General features: G+C 42.0%; 1 protein-coding gene across 1 annotated transcript in view; it reads right to left on the reverse strand.

Annotated features, from left to right (window-relative positions):
• Positions 1-17,327, reverse strand: part of COLGALT2 (collagen beta(1-O)galactosyltransferase 2) — a 77,929-nt gene that overhangs the window by 12,812 nt on the left and 47,790 nt on the right. Inside the window, exons 3-6 of the mRNA XM_079761334.1 lie at positions 16,327-16,444; positions 15,272-15,406; positions 11,641-11,845; positions 6,229-6,348 (exon numbers count right to left, since the gene is read on the reverse strand). Of these exons, the coding sequence (XP_079617460.1) occupies positions 6,229-6,348; positions 11,641-11,845; positions 15,272-15,406; positions 16,327-16,444 (578 nt within the window). The remainder of the gene's footprint in view (positions 1-6,228; positions 6,349-11,640; positions 11,846-15,271; positions 15,407-16,326; positions 16,445-17,327) is intronic.

Raw genomic sequence — 17,327 nt, forward strand, 5'->3', positions numbered from 1 at the left:
GTAGGGGGAGTGCAAGAGGCAGCAGATCAATGATTCTCTCTCCTCATTGATTTTTCTCTCTCTCTCTCTCCCTCTGCCTTACTTTCTGAAATCAATAAAATATTTTTTAAAAAGACGTATTGTCAGAGCATTTAGAGCAACGGATGAGGGTGAGGGCTCTGTAGTCAGATGACCTGGGTCCAGACTTAGGTTTGTGAAAGTCTGGAACAATTAGGTGACTTCTCTTAGCCCCTTTGTGTGTAAGATCAAGATAATAAAAGTGTATCTTTTAGGATGTTATAAAATTTAAATGATACCAGCATGCCAGGCAGGCACACTAAATTAACATAATAAATACTCAATAACTCTTAGCCCAGGATACCTTACTGTGGCCAATGATGAAAGGGTGCAGAAATAGGCCAGACTCTCTCGGAATAATGCTTTTCCTATATAGTTAAAATGGTCAAAGCCTAGGACTATTTTTATCCCAGCCAGGCAGGGTTAGCTACAGGTACACAAAAGGTCCTTTATTTCAATACAAACTCAGCTCTGAGGGCCAGCCCACGTCCCAGAACCTGGAACAGGGCTAACAAGGAAGTTTCCAGATGGAAGGGACATCAGATCTTAACTCACGAAAAGTTTTAATTATTTGAAACTAAAAAAAAACCCACCAAACTATCTTTACAAACAATATATGTTAAAGATTGATAGCCATGTTGGTTGAAAAACCTGAGAGAGTCTTGAAGACTTCTGGTATTGCACAAATTCAAAGTATTCGTTTGGTTTTTCTTAAAGAGATAACACAGAATTTAAAAATGAAAGCTGGTACGTGGGTTGTGTGAAGACCTATGGGTGATGGACCTTACTAGTGTTCAGCAGCATCCATTCTCCTCCGTCCCAGGGATGTGAGAGGAAACCATGTGAATTCCCATTGCTCCACTCTCCAAACCCCCCTCCCATCCCCAACCCAGCCCCCACTGTGATATGGAGAAGCCACACATTGGAAGCAGCCCAGAGTGAGGTACCCACATATGGAGGGCAGCCGCCCAGGGAAGACATCAGACCGCGGCAGACTTTACACAGCCAGGAACAAGCCATTGCTGGATTGAGCTGAGGAGATTTGGGTACCGTTTGATATTCCAGCATAACTTGCCTCATCCTGACTGAGATACTGTCCAAAGGGCATTATTTAACTAGCTGACCCTTCACTGGGATATTAAAGAGAAAGCAAGACATCCAGTCTCACTAACGACCAAGTAATGTGAAGTTCTAGAAGACAGTGAGACAGGTTTCCTAAGCCAAACATTAGAGTCGGGCTCTTACATCAGCCCTGACCCATCCGTCCAATTTCTGTGCGAACACAGAGCACATGTTTCTGTTGCCATTAGCAACCCCGAATGTTTTGGTCCTTTCTGTTCCACCTCACTCCTCACTAGTTGCTTTTAACATCAACAAATATTTATTGAGGGTCCACCATGTACAGAGTTAGATTTCTAAGAGAAAGAAACGTAACATATAAACTCCTCCTTGTTTATACCGTTGTTTGAGGAGCTGTCTAGCTCTCCCTCCTCGGGCCTTCTTAGACTTGGGAGGGGGGTTATTTTTTTGAGTTACCCTTTCCACACTCTTGGTCTCTGTTTGGCACTCACATGGCCTGTGTGGCTTTAACATGTCAGCCAAACAGACTGCTTTTAGCCACTTTGCTTCCATCAAGCATGGGAGGTCATTGCATTCATAGAAGTGCTCGCCCAAAAGCCCAAAGTGGCTGCCTCCTGAAAAACATCACTGAACAAAAATTAGAGGAATACGCCTGGGTTTTGCCACTGAAGGCAGAGAGCTAAGCCATAGGAAAAACAGGAAATGATATGAGCCAGACATAAAAAAACTCGACAGTTAGGTATATCCCAGGTTGTTTGGGGTCATTTCTGACTCCATCATTCATAATTGATCTAGACCCTCATTGAATCCCTCTTGATACATAGTCCCTCCCTATACCAACATTTGATGCAACATGTTTCATTGGCTCTTGGATAGGTTCAAGATCTAGGAATAACAACAGCTATTGTTACAGAGTTCTTATCACTTACTGAACTCTGGGCTACACACTCTTGGCATATGTAATCATATTTATTTAATCTTTACAACATGTACCGTGGAATAGCTATGAGTGTCCTTATTTTACAGATAGGGAAACAAAGGCTTAAATGACTTGCCCAAGGTCACAGATCTGACAGAACTGATATCTGAACCTAAGCCTGACTCTTGCACCTGAACTCTTAACCGCCAAGCTCTACCTTGCCACCAAAGCCATTCCTTGGTAGTCCTTGGAGCCAAGTTGGCCTTGGGCAATGGGTCTGGGTTCATAGTAGCTCAGTTAGCTAAGTCCTTGCTTCTGGAGCACCAACCATCCAGCATACAACATACCAGCCCAGTCACACTTGGAAAAGTATTTGAGAAATTATGCTTGCACCAAATCCTAACACTTCTCTATAACTTCTCCTGAACTTCCATTGCTCTAGCCACCACCCTAGCTCAGGTGCTCATTCACCATGCATGGGGTGTTTTAATATTTTTTAAACACTCATGTGCTCTTACTCTTGCCTCATTCTAACTCATTGTGCACACTGTTGTCAATACAATTTTCTTCCACAAAAAGAGCTCCGTTTTTGACCATGACACTCAAGTGCTTTATAATTTAAGTGCTTTCATATTCACCATGTCATTTTATAGCTTCTTTTTTATTGTTGTTCTTTTGTAGAGATGAAGAAATTGAGACCAGCCTAGATATAGACTTGCCCAAGGTCAAATAGTGAGTGATGGGAGGAGCTAGAACTCAGTTTTAGACCTTATGACTTCAGATCCAATATTCTTTTTAATATTTTTAATGTTTTTATTGATTTTTAGAGAGAGAAGAGAGGAGAGGGAAAGAAGGAGAAAAACACTGATGTGAGAGTGAAACGTTGATCAGCTGCCCCCTTCACCCCTCTACTGGGATCAAGCCCGCAACCTGGGCATGTGCTCTGACTAGGAATCGAACCAGCAACCTTCTGTTGCATGGGATGATGCCCAACCAACTGAGCCACACTGGCCAGGGCAGGTCCAATATTCTTAATAATCTACATGGCATTCTGTTGCCTCAAAATGTCATTGCTGAAAATGGGCACCTAAGATTTCCATCATCTCATGCTCTGATTTGCAAGAGCAAACTTCTCATACCTCATACCCATTTACTTCTAACACTTTCATAAGCTCTAGCTTCCTGTAATTCACCCCCAAATTTGCTGTACAGGAAGCACACCCACAAATTTCTGTGCAGCTCCCACCACTCATGCCAAACTGTTTATCCTTCATCCTTCAAAACTCCCAGCTTCTTTGATGCCTATTTTCATACCACCTACCTCCTTATCAGGCACTGATAACTACGGATTCTGGCTCATGGTCTCACTGTTATCATTTTTGGAAACCTCATCATCCATGTGGATCTGTCTAACAGCCTAGTGGCTCCCAGGTCCTAGACCTTAGTACCAGCAAGCATTCCTTCAGTGACCCAGTACCATGCCTGCACCCATCCTGGCCTTCATGCCCTTGCTTCCATCAGTACCCAACCCAGACCTCATGGTCCAGCACTCTAACCATTCCTAGTAAACACTCTTAAGTCTCTTCCATTGATCTTGTTTAGCAAAACCCCAATCTTGGTTAAATTCAATTGTCCATTTACACAGCACCGAGAAAAATACCGCAAGAGAAATTCACACAGTAGTTCTGACTGAGTCATTTCAAAACTATAACCACAGATGTCAAATTGGCACTCAACACTGCCAAATATGCAACAATATACTTCCACAGTAAATTTACTTTCTATGCTCTGAAAGATATTTTTTATGCCTTTTTCTTTCTTCTGAAATTTCCAACATCTCTCTCAAGCTGTTGATTGGACTACATATGTCATAGAGAAAATATTCAAAGCCAAATTAGACCTGCCTTTTCCTTTGACCTCAAGTTTACAAACTCAGAAGCATCTGTACCCACACGTTCTGACTTCTACACATTGGCTACCGTGGGAGAAGCATCCCTGTTCCTATCTATGACAACCTCTCCAATGTTGTCCTGGGTTACAACGCCTTTTGTTTTCTCAAGGTCTTCAGCCTTAAGAATCATCTTCATCTCTTCTACATCATCAAGTTCTTATAATGTTCTCCTTCTCAGCACACACGTATGCTAAAATCATATCTTAAAAAATAACACACAAAACATAACAACCTCTGTCTTGATCTCTCACTGCCTTCCAGCCAGCATCCTATTCCTCTGTTCTCCATCCCAACAAGATCCCACTCTCTCATCTCCCCATTGTTCTCTCTTCAGCCCACTCCAATGGGCTTGTGTCCCCATCGTTTCACTGAAGTGGCTCTTTTCAAGGTCACCACACATCTCTATCTCGACAGAACAAATGATCAATTCTCTATCCTCACTTTATTTGACTTCTCAGCAGCATCTGGCTCCTTCTTGAACAGTTCTCATTTTTTCCTTCCAGCTTTCTGGCTGTTCGTCTCCCCCAGGGATCTGTCCTCCTCCCTCTCCTCTTCTCTTTCGATGTACTATTACTAAACAAGTTCACTCTGTTCCATGGCTTCAAATATTCTTTTAATTCGAATGACCTCAAATGTCTGTCTCCAGCTGGAGTCTCTTCCTGAACTCCAGACTTACAGAGCCAAGTATCTCCTAATCTTTCCATTCAGATATTCAATAAATATCTTAAACTTACATCACCAAAACTTCTCTCCCAAATCTTTTCGCATGAAGCCTTTCCCACTTCATTAAATGGTAAACCAGTCCAAAATCCTGGAGCCATCCTTGATTCCTTTCTTTCCTCATGGGCTGCATCCAGGTCTCTGTAAGTCCTGTTGACTCTACCACCAAAACATATCCTAAATCTCCTTGCTTTTCATCTCCTCCCTGCTACAGCTTACATCCCAAACACCATCATTCCTCTCCAAGAGAGATATACTGGACCCCCTATACTGTAGTGTCCATACCACAGACTGAGTGACCTTTCTTATACATCAGAGGTCGTTCTGACTGGGCTCACGTCCTGCCCACTGCCCACATGCACACATCCTGTGCTCTAGTGATGAACAATTGAATTTCTTAGATCCTGTGTGACAATTCAGTGCAAATATGCCCTCCTTTGGGAAGCCATTTCCAACATCCTTCCCTCGGCAGGGTGGACCTGTAGCTTCCTCCTTAGCCACCCGTACATTATACATAATAATCAGTGTAGCTACTGATTGTTGAGCATCTACCAATCCTGACATCATGTAGACCTGGAGGCAATAACAACACAGTGTGTAAGGACACAAGTTTTGGAGACAACAAGATTGGTTCAAAACCCAATCTGTCATTTCCTTAGCAGAATGATCTGGGGCAAGTTACTTAAACTCTCTATGCCTCAATTTTTTCATCTTTAATATGGAGATAATAAAACCCCTTTCACTGCTCTGTTGTAAGGATTAATGAGACAATGTATAAAAAATGCTTAGTAGCCTTAGCCGGTTTGGCTTAGTGGATAGAGCATCGGCCTGCAGACTGAAGAGTCCCAGATTTGATTCCAGTCAAGGGCACATGCCCGGGTTGCAGACTTGATCCCCAGTAGGGGGTGTGCAGGAGGTAGCCAATCAATGATTCTCTCTCATCATTGATGTTTCTATCTCTATCTCTCTCTCCCTCTCCCTTCCTCTTTGAAATCAATTAAAATATATTTAAAAAAATTCTTAGTATGGTATCTGATACATCATAAGCTATTAAGATGAAGTCATAATTATTGTTGTAGTTATTAGACTTTTTATATATATCATTGAACATCTTCCCCCAAAGTCTACAACTTTTCATCATCTCATAGTATAACTAAAGAAGTTAGATTACTTGCCCAAAGTCATATAATTAGAAAGCAGCAAAGTTAAGAGTTTAAATCCCAACACAAAGCACCATTATAGCCCTGATGACATCGTGTGAAATGCAGTTACTGTGTACCCAGCTCTCCACCTGGACGGATGCTCCCTGAGGGAAAAGACTTGGTCATGTTCACATTTCATGTTAGGGAAAGTTTAAGAATAAATGAACAAATGAATAGCCATGTTTCCGCCAAGGCAGACTGATGGCTGTGAGACTCCAGTCCTGTGGCAGGGGAGGTGTGTCTGTTGTGGTCACAGTGGCAGTGGAACAAGAGCCATCACAGGCTCTTGGGTCACTCACTCATCGCTTCTATCTGCACATGGATGAGGGTCTCGACGTCGTCCTGCAGGGTCTGATGGGGCTTCAGGGGGATGGGCAGGTAGCCGTAGTGCTCTCTGTTGCAGAGGTACATCTGGATGCCTGAGGACGCAAGAGAGGGACAAAGCCGACCAATCAGAAAACAACACTTGTTAGTTCTATAGTGATAACTATGGAAAAGGAGGCTGGACTGTGGCTGGTGCTGGGTTTGGCTCTGATAGTGAACAAGTAGCTGTTTCAGGCACTGTCTGCAGACCTCAAAAATGCTCCTTTATTAAGAAAGTATAACACAGCATTGGGGTCTAATAAAAAGCCTGGGCCATTCTTCAGCTCAGAGGAAATTGATTTTTTCTCTCTAAAGAAAAAGCATAGTTGTGGTCTGAAATGAACACTAAAGGCATGAAGGGATCAAAAAGGAGGCAAGGAATTCCCGTTCCAGAGAACAGAATGGAACACGGCAATCCACCTACAGGAAATAACGAGAGAATGAGGAATAAAATCCACATTTGATATGAAAGCGAACAGGAAAATCTGTAAGGCTGACAGATTACTAGAGCTAAATCTAGGCATATGTAGAACAAAAAATAAAAAGCAAGGAAATTTAAATTCTCCATGACTCTCTTTGGTTTTATTTCTTCTCTGAGCAAGCTCCCTGAGAGCAAGTTCCCTGGATTTGGCGTCAACCAATGGACACGAAACTTCTAGAACAAATTCATAAAGAAACAAAAGAAAGTCTGCATCTCAAGTCCTGTGAAGAACCTGCCAGAAATATGCCACAGCCCTCTCGTATTCAACACTGGTCTTACAGTCCCAGCTGGCTAGTTCCGAGAGTTATATTACACAGCATCTGTATTCAACCAGATAGCTAGGAATGTAGGGATCAAGATGGTCTCCAAGGGACCCAGCAGCAGACACAGTTTTGACTAATGAGAAGATTGCTTAATTAAAAGAATGAGTCTGCCAAGCTCTGGTCCATGTGTCCAAGCTTCTGACTTGTTAACTGCTAGAATCATCTATGCTTTCCAGAGAGAATTACCTGCACAGAGCCTTCTCTATTTTGTGCAGATGAGATTTCCTCCGGTCAGCAGGATCACCTGCCAAATCAGCTGTCTCATGGCATTAACTGGAAAGAACAGGAAAGAAAAGAGCTTCTATCCTCTCCTTTGCTGACTCTGGCTGAGTCAGGGTTGGTCCACCAATCACTGTCACTTCTCTTGCCTTCACCAAGTGAAGTCACTAGCTCTGCTGTGTGCCCGCACAAGGGCTTCCGGGGAACTTCAAACCCAAAGCTACCCTCTTGCAAGTCACGATGAATTCAGAAAGGAGAAGAAAAGTGATTTCAGGTTCAGGTTGCCTCTCAACCCTTCAGCTTTCCAAGTTACCATTCAACTTTCCAAAGCTTCAGTAAAAAGAGGGCATGAGACCTAGCTGAGCTATCCATCAAGTGAGGAAACAAGAGAGGCATGTTCAAACATGCAAGGTCAAAAATATTTACTTTCCATCACACTGTCTCGCCAAGTTACTGGATGATGTGGAAGAAGAAGGAGGAGAAGAAAGAGGAGGGGGGAGGAAGAAAGGTGGAGGAGGGTTACAGACAACAAGGAAGATGGGACATAATACAGACACAGTAAAGAGGACAGTCAATGAAGAAGACAAGAGAAGAGGATCCCAGGTTGACAGTTGTGGCACCACTAAGATTAGAGTGTATCAGAGGCTCCAGGCCAGGCATCATCACCAATAAGAACAGCAGATAAATCTGACCATTCTAAAAACAAAAAAACACTAATCCAAAATAATAATCTCATCCCTTTGTTTATTGCAGTGTTATTTACAATAGCAAACAGCCCAAGTGTCCATCAACAGACATGTGGATAAAAAAGCTATGGTAGATCTATACAATGGAATATTACTCAGCCATGAAAAAGAATGAAATCTTACCATTTGCAACACTATGGATGGACCTAGAAGGTATTATGCTAAGTGAAATAGGTCAGTCAGAGAAAGACAAATACCATATGATTTCACTTATATGTGAAATTTAAAGAACAAAATAAATAAACAAAATAGAAATAGACTTATAGACACAGGGAACAGACTGATGTTTGCCAGAGTGGAGGGAGGTTGAGGTACTGAGTGTAAAAGGTGAAGGGATTAAGAAGAACAAATTGGTAGTTACAAAATAGTCACAGGGGTGTAAAGCACAGCATAGGGAAATATAGTCAATAATATTGTAATAACTATGTATGCTGCCAGTTGAATACTGGAAATATTGGGAGGAACACTTGGTAAAGTATATGATTGTCTAACCACCATGGTGTGCACCTGAAACTAAATACTGTTGAATGTAAACTGTAAAAAAAAAGAAGAAGAAGAAGAAGAAAAAGAAAGAAATGAATGCAGACGTACTTAGCTATGAAAAAAAAATGTCACCATTCTAACATGAGTTTTAGACAATTAGGGATTAAATTTTTAAAAGGAAATGTGTTGATAACTAGATAAAGTCTATGAAGGAATCTGGTACTCTCAGTGAAAGCTGCTTCTGGGCAAACAAAATTCTCTTTGATGCCGCACCTTAAAGAACTGTACCTACTTACCTTATGAAGATATCCATCATTTTCATATACTCACATAGTACCTTAATATTGTAAATTGATATACTTATCTTTATTCTGATGAAAATTCAGAGAGGTTATGATTGGCCCAAGGTCATACAGTAAGTCATTAGTGCCAAACCTCTGTCCCTGAAGGCCAATGCCAAGCCTCTTTCTACCCACCCAGAATTTGGAAGCTGAGTCTGAAAACTAGTAACCACTCTGGATTGCCATCCGTGCACATGGTGGGGGCGGGGGGGGGGGCACTTTTGATCACTACCAGTGATGTGCAGGAGGCAGATCACCCACGTCTCTTGCCTATTTTGACACTGAAAGATGACCGGCTGGCGCCAAAGATGGTTCCCGTGGCCACAATTCAGACCCAGATCACTGGCCACAATGGGGAGTGAACTCCTGCCCCTGCCCTCATTATAGCCACAGAGACTTGCTCTCTTCTTGGGCTAGATGGGCAGCCACGCCCCAGTGCCCAGGCGCACTTGGTTTGACCCTTTCACTCATCACCCAAATGTGATGCCTGAAGTCCAAGCTTAAAGAGTAAGGATCAAGGTGTGTGGCTAGATGGTCCTAACTGGGACACACAGACCCTTTATTTCCTTCTTGACAGTTAAAAAAAATGACGCTCCAATGGATGAAGCACAGCTAGGGAGCTTCACAAGAGTGAGAACAAAAGAATGCAGATCATCCTTCATCAAGACTCTTTCAAGGGGGAAGGGAAGTGCTTTGCTTTGGATCTAGAAATGGAAGAGCCCAGAAATTCTCGCTGGGCTGCATTCATGTCTCTCCTGGAAATACTTCAAGTGAAAGAGCTACCTTAGGACCACACCACCATCTGGGAAGCTTTTCCATTCCTCCAAATGACGGTCATTCTTTCGGTCTTGACACCTGGCCTGTTCACGGTTTGTATCACCCATCTGACCCTCAGCTTTCACTGTTTCATAACTATATTTACGTTTCCACATGTAAAGGTCCTGTCTCCCCAAACACAGAGCCTAACACGATGCTAGGCACAAGAGGAAGGCCTAGAGCCCTGATCCCCTCGCCGTCCTTTTCTCCCTCTCTTCTCCCCAAAGAGAGGAATCACCAAGCAGCGTTGGGCCTCTGCACCTGCTTTCAGTGTCCCGGAAGGACCCTTGGGAAGTCTGACCAATAATGAATGAAGGCCGAGTGAGTAGGACAAGCAAAGGGCAGAGCTGACAAATTCCTTCCCAGCCGGTGTCACTCTCCTAGCCACAAATCCAGTTCTTGGTTGAAAAGAATCATCATCATAATTTAGTGCCTGGCTCACCATAATGCCTTGTGCAGTGCTGTAAAGGGGGACTCTGTTAGGCAAGGATCATTACTGTAACTGTTCACTTTCTTGGAACTTCCTTACTTCTAGCTCTGAAGCAAAGGGCCTGGCACAAATAGAAGGAACGAGAAGGCCCTGCATCTGCTTCTCATCCTGGGGAGGTCAGAGCCAATCACAGACCAGGAGGAAAGAAGCAGTTTCATTAACATTGACACAGAACCTTCAGGAAAACTTCCAACACACGGGAGAACAAGAACCTTGCTTTTGCCTTGACACAGGCCTGAAAATGCCTGCATCTGGCCAAAGAGTCCCAAGGGCCTTGGCAGCCAAGGGGGGAAAAATCAGCCTTCCACATTTCCACCAAATATTCTCATTCCCACCAAGTCTACAACACAGTTGAGTTTATTCACCATCTGCCTGGTTTCTAAACTCAGTTTGTCTAGTGGCTAAGCGACACATTTCTGGCTCATTGATAATGGGACCTAGCTTCCGTCCTGAGAATAAAACTTTGCTTTAGGAACGTTCGGTATCTTCCTGTTGAACTGCTTTGGTGAATTACGTCCTCCCTGACGGCATGTGCAGGTGACACAAGAGAAATAACTTACATTCCTACTGACTTGTCTTCTTTAAAAGACTTACACTCGCGTCTGGAAATCCTTTCCTATGGTTCATGAAAGACTTCAGTCTGGCTTTGCCTGACCTTCGATGGGGACTGTGGTTGACACCCCACATCTACTCTCTCCTTCTTCCAGAGCAGGAGAATGGGGCTCTGGACTGCATAGACAACATTCTGAGCCCCCTCGGTGTTGTCCTGGGACTAAGTTCTGGTTAATGGGTTATGCATGGAAGTGATGTGTTCAACTTTCAGAGTGTACCCTTCAAGGGGAAGACACTGCCATCCCTCTCGGTCTTCACTCGATGGCTGGAACGCATCCCTAGTAATGAGACATCTTGGATCATACATTTAAGGATGATGCTTCATGGAGGGTGGAGAAGCAATGGAGAAGGATCCTGGGCCCCCTGAAAATGTGTGGATTAAAGCCACTACACCAGCTCAGACTTTTTAAAGAAGAAATAATCTTCCATTTTTAAAGTCTGGGGTTTTTGTTTTGGTGTTTTTTGTTTGTTTGTTTTTTTGTTTGTTTGTGTTTTTTTTTGCCAGTGTTGTTTTGGTCTCTGTCTCAGTTTCTGATTAATAAAGGGACTCCTACAATGAACAAAGCAATACACCATAGAGAACCAATAACTGCCCATGGCTCCCACCACCACCACCCTCCTCCCTCTGCTCAGTAACAAGAGTGGATTCTGGGTAAGGGCTCTTGGTCATTGGTGCTCACAGGGACAGCAACCCAGAGGGTGCTGGGGTGAGAACTGTAGCAATCAACTGCCTCTAACACTACCTGCAGAGGACGCCCATTTCTTTAGAAACAAAACCAAGAGGCTGGTTATTTGTAGTGTTTCCCTGTGGGCGGTGCCACCGAATACCAACAGTACCTGCTTGCCTGCTGGAGAAGGCGAAGACGATGATGTCATCGAAGGTCCAGGTGTAGTCCTGGTGCGGGGGATAGAACATCAGCTTGTCAGTGGCTTCCTTCCTGAGGTCAATCAGGAGTGTGGAGTGGACCATGGGGACGGGAAAGCAGCCCATCCTCTTCCATTCTCTGATCTGGAGGTAGTCCGGGGTCCGTTTATAGAAGCCCTGGGAAAGAGCAAGCAGGGAGGCTGTGTTCTCGGATCTGAGACTTCATCTTTCTTGGTCATCTGCTGGCCGATTCCTTCTAAGTCAGCACCAGTTAAGTAGAAGTCCCCAAGCGAAGTCACCTTCACTCTTTTTATCTTGGCCTAAGAATTTGGATTGAGCTCAAGAACTGCTATGTACATATTAAACAATACTAAAAGGGTCCTGTTAACAGAAATAATTTTGGTTTCAGCATATCTCTTGATTAATAATTTCATAAAAGTGCATTTTATGTTGACCTATGATTGAAGCATGAGTATGAAGAGGTGGCAAAGCCAAGCCATGAAGATGTCTGCCAGCCTGAGTTCAAATCCCACCTCTGCTACTTATTGTCTGCAGGTATTGGTCAGAGTACTCAAGTTAGTTCCTCATGTGTAAAACAGAAATGATGGCCCTATCCACTCCATGGGGATGCCTTAAAAATTCAAAGTGCTTATAATAGTGTTGGCACCGAGAAAGCATCACTGGCTATTATTAAAATTGCTACATTATACTGGTTAATATTTTTAACTCAACATGCAGTACTGAGACCTAGAAATAGGGTCTTCTTTCTATGAAGTTATTTATTCAATATTCTGGGGAGCTGTCACTGCTCAAAAGAATTCCCCTTTGGAAAGTTCCTTGTGGGCAAGCACACAGGGCAACCAATCCCTTTACTTTGTGGTCACATTTTCTGTTGTGATGTCAGGGCCCACACATTGGGCATTGCAGCCTCCTTCACGCCTCGGACAATCCCTTTAGTGTCTAGATGAGTGTTCCAGCTGAGCTAACCCTAACCCTGACCACGTGGCAAGGTTGAAGCGGTGCAAATTGAAACTTAGAGCATATGAGGCTTACAGTGACTTTAACCATCTTCCAGCTGTAGGATCTCAGCCCATGTTTGATCTCTTTGAGTTTCTTCTCACAGGGTGTAGAATGGATCACAAGTACTAAGGTCTATGAAGATACTTTGAAAACTGTGATTCATTATAGGAAGTATTGTTAGTAGTATAATTTTTTTTATTAGCTTTTAAGGATCACTTAATATCCTTAAGTTAGAATATGGGTTCTCCTAATACTTGAACTTGAAAACATTTTCCCCAAGGGGTAAAGGGAATGCTGGTCTTTAAGCATGCATGTCAAATATAAAGTTCTAGACAACTTAGGCACAATATTCTCAGAATGAGAAGGTTGGAAATTTCATCATGATGATGAATCCCTGAATATCCCAGGGGCAGGGAGGAAGGGAGCAGAGAAAGAGAGTTAACATGCCTCCTGCAGACAGGCAGAGGTGAAAATTGTGCCTCCCCCACCCCCCCCCCCAACATAAATTGGATGATGTTGGTAATCTTGTTCACTGGCCAGACAACACCACCAGGGCCGCTTTGCTTTGGATGCTCTGGAGACCAGGCCCTGCCTTAATCATATGACGTCATTGACTGCCCTAGCAGAAGCCTGCTAGGGATGGCAGCCAAGAGTAGAGGGGTAAAAATTAGAATTGCCCCTAAAGTGTTCAAATGTTTACTTAAAAAAAAATCCTCACCTGAGAATATGGTTATTGATTTTAAAGTGAGGGAGGGAGGGAAGAAGGAGGGAGGGAGGAAGAGAAACATCAATGTGAAAAACATCGATTGGTTGCCTCCCACATGCACTCTGATCCAACCCATAACCTAGGTATGTGCCTTGACTGGAAATCGAACCCCAAACCATTTTGGTGTACAGGATGATGCTCCAACTGAATCACACTAGCTGGGGCCAGGATTTTTACTCTTACTGTGCAAAAAAAAGTGAACAATTTCTCCTATTTGCTTTTAATAATGAAAGCAAACAAGAAGATGATTGAAACCTGGAGGCTGCAGTCCCTAGAATAATCCACCCTTTTTGCTGATGTCAAAGCATAACTCATTAAAAACAACCGAGTGATTCTGCCATGTGAAACACTGCAGATGATTAACTAAGAGTGTGTGAATTCAAATGCACCTATATAACGTTCCAGACCAAGAACGGAATGACTCATACAAATATGAACTTAATGCTTCCCTAAAAGAGATGTGGATAATAACATGCATTCAAAACCTCTTGGGACTGTGGGAAATCTGTAACGAAAGAGGAATGCCTCGTCCAGTAGTGTGCTAGAGCCACTGACTGTTATGTTTTCAGGAACTGTGCAAGCCAGTTGACATGTTGATAGCTGTAAAAATAAAAATCAAGTTAATGCCCACCATCTAACAGAACCACAGATGTCAGCTCTGCATACTTTTAATAATTATCTCATCAAGTAGCTACACTGCAATTTACTTAACCTTTCCCTTAGCTTAAACAACATTTAAGTAGTCTGCATGGTGGGAGTAACTTACACCATGAAAACTGGCAAATGTTACCAATCAGGATTTTCCTCCCACAGAGAGCCAGTTATTAAACATTTATCATTTGGCCCCAAACCAAACAAAATATAAAAGAGGGACTCACAATTTTAGCCCCTTGGGTCTGAGACCACATTTAACATATATATATATTTTTTTTCCTTAAGCACGTCTTTATTCTATATTGATATATACAACATTGATCAGTTTATCTCTCGCATTTATTAACTAAAGAGTAAAAATATAACCAACCATAAGCATTCACTGTAACAGATCTCTAGACTTTAAAGACTTTACAGTGGAAAAGAGAGGTGATGGAAATAAAAGGATTCTGTTTTTAACATGAATTTTGTAAAAACAAGATACCATAGCAGTTCTAATTATTGGATCTCTTTAGAAATAAATTTGGCAACATATATAAAAGGTCATAAAACATTTATACTCTTTGACTAAGTAATTCCACTTCTAAGAAGCTATCCTAAAGAAATAATATTAAATACAAAAAAAATTATATCATGACGGTCCTTATAATAGTTAAAAGTTACAAACAACTTAAATGTTTTTAAACTAAGAGAAAGGTTGAGTTGCACTATAGCCACTCGATATAGTTATTAAGGACATGCAAACTGTTATCTATGATGTTAGAGTGGTGGGGATTAACATGATATTTTAACCTTTTTTCATTTTTAAAATTTTCTATAGTATTCTTATGATAGTGTTAATGACAAAAACAAAAACCCCTATTAAAAATTTTTAAAAAATCTCTGAGTCAGAAAGAAACAAAGTACAAATCCCAGCAAGCTTTGTTGGTTCATGTAAGCTTCTAATGCTAAAGTCATTAGAATATTTTCTTCATAATTCATTAACTCAGAAGCACTCACTGGGTTGTGGCATTGGGCCTGGATTTTCCTGAAAATGCCTGCTCTGAAATGGCATGCATCTTTCAAAGGGGGAAATGAGAAAAAGGTTAATAGGTCTTAACTACTGGTGACTCGTAGCTGCCTTGTTAAAACTCATAGCTTTAACTCATTAGCCAAAAACTTGCCTGAGGTGTGATTCCGCACCAGAAATTAGAGTACAGGCCCCGAGACTCCAGCATGGGGGCCACGATGGTTTTGTTTTCAGCAATCAGTAGACTGAGGGTCTGTGGATTAGTCAGGAAGTTGTCCACATCTATGAACTAGGAAAAAGAAAAGATCAAGTCAGGTGAAAAGGTACTTGTCGTCATGGGTTCAGGAGTAACCCAACACCTCTGGAGGATTGCAGAGGCTGGCTCATGAGATATGGAACCAAGTTATCTATGTTCTCCTTATGGGAACTCATTGCAACAGGATGGCTTTCATTCAGACTAAATACACTTAGTCTAACTTCTACACGTTCAGCTCCGCAAAAGGCACCAGGCAATGAATTGGTGTTACCACGCTGGGGACACACGCAACCAGGACCCAACCCACAATATTCAAAAGGGAAGTGGGAGCTGTAGCTGCTTAAGAAGCTGTCCTTTCCAGTGGAGAGAGGTTCATGGAGGACGAGGATGGAACACAATATTGATTCCTGATCATCAAGTCCAGCACGTTCTGGACCAGCTCAAAGTTCTAATGGAAGTGATGGAAGCTCTTCCTGGAGAGAAATCCACCACCAGAGCCCAGCATCATGGGGAGCAATTAGGAATCCAAGAAAGAGATGCCATTTCCCCAAGTCACTCAGGAGCGAAAGGGAATGGTGTTTCAGAGCTGTTAATTTGAATCTCTTTTTTATATAATTTAATTCCTCTGAAAAGTTATTAAGACTGTATTATTTTACCTACATGTCCCATGAGCTACAAACATTTGGGTTTTTATGCCTGTTCTATGAAAGAGAGTGAATAATTCAAGAGCTTATTTGCTTACAGAAAATGCATGTCCGAAGTGGGTCTGAGATGAAATCCGGGTATCTCAATATTAAATTCCCAACATTTCCTCTGTGCCTTTATTAAAGAGTGGAGAAGGCAGGGCCTAAACATAAGATTGTTTTACTTGATCCCACGGTCCTAGTTTTCGGACAACTGATCTGGACATTTTCTAGATAACAGTTGTCAAGAAATCAAACATCTGATTTTACCAGAATGTAGTCTGACCATTTTTCCCTCGCAGTTCGAAGGGCTGCCTGTCGTAGTTTCATTACGTGGGCAAACCGGGAGGCAGGCCAGTGCTTTGGACCAATTTCATCGGGGTAAGACCTAAAATAAGAATAAATAGTAGTAGTATTAGTAGTAGTAGTAGCTTTAATTATTGAGTGCCTATATATTCCAGGCACTATGTAGAAACTCATTTAATCTTCCACTCATCCTCGCTTGAAGTAGATATTATTATTGTTAGTATCATCCCCACAAACACATAAAGAAACTGGAGCAAGGAGAGAGCAAGTAACTTCTGCTTATTGTACACAAGAATCTTTATATGAAACATTTCAGTGGGTTCTAAAGGGAACCCACTGAGTTCCCTACTAGCTAAGCAGAATTATCTCTGAGTATCCGAGAGGTATTGCTTTTAGGACCCCCGTGGTTACCAAAATCTGTGGGTGCTCAAGTCCCTTCTATAAAATGGTGAAGCATTTGCATATAACCTGCACACATCCTCCTGTATATTTTAAATGATCTCTAAAGATTATTTTTGAATATATAGAACAATATAAATGCTATGTAAATAGTTATCCTTTATTGTTTAGGGAATAATGACTAGAAAAAGTCTGTACATGATCAGTATAATCAGTATAGATGCATTGTAGGCCTAACTACACAGTACACACACCAGCAAAAAGTATTAATTTTTTTCTGAATACTTTCGATACACCATTAGTTGAATTGCAGATATGGAACCCACCAACTATATTACTAGTCTCCCCATTTCACAGATGAGGAAATTAGTGTAGAGCAGTTTAAGCCATTTGCTTAGTGCTATGTAGTTAATAAAGGGCACAGTCAGGATATAAACCCAGGCATAACCCCAAAGCTCATGTTCCTAGATACTTCTTAGAATACATTTTGCCATCAGGTACATTTGGAAACTTGTAGCATAAAAATATGAATTTCCCAGGGGAAAGAAAGGTTTAATTTACTTGGG

Source organism: Cnephaeus nilssonii, assembly GCF_951640355.1.
Source record: "Cnephaeus nilssonii genome assembly, chromosome: 21".
NCBI classification, from domain to species: Eukaryota; Metazoa; Chordata; class Mammalia; order Chiroptera; family Vespertilionidae; genus Cnephaeus; species Cnephaeus nilssonii.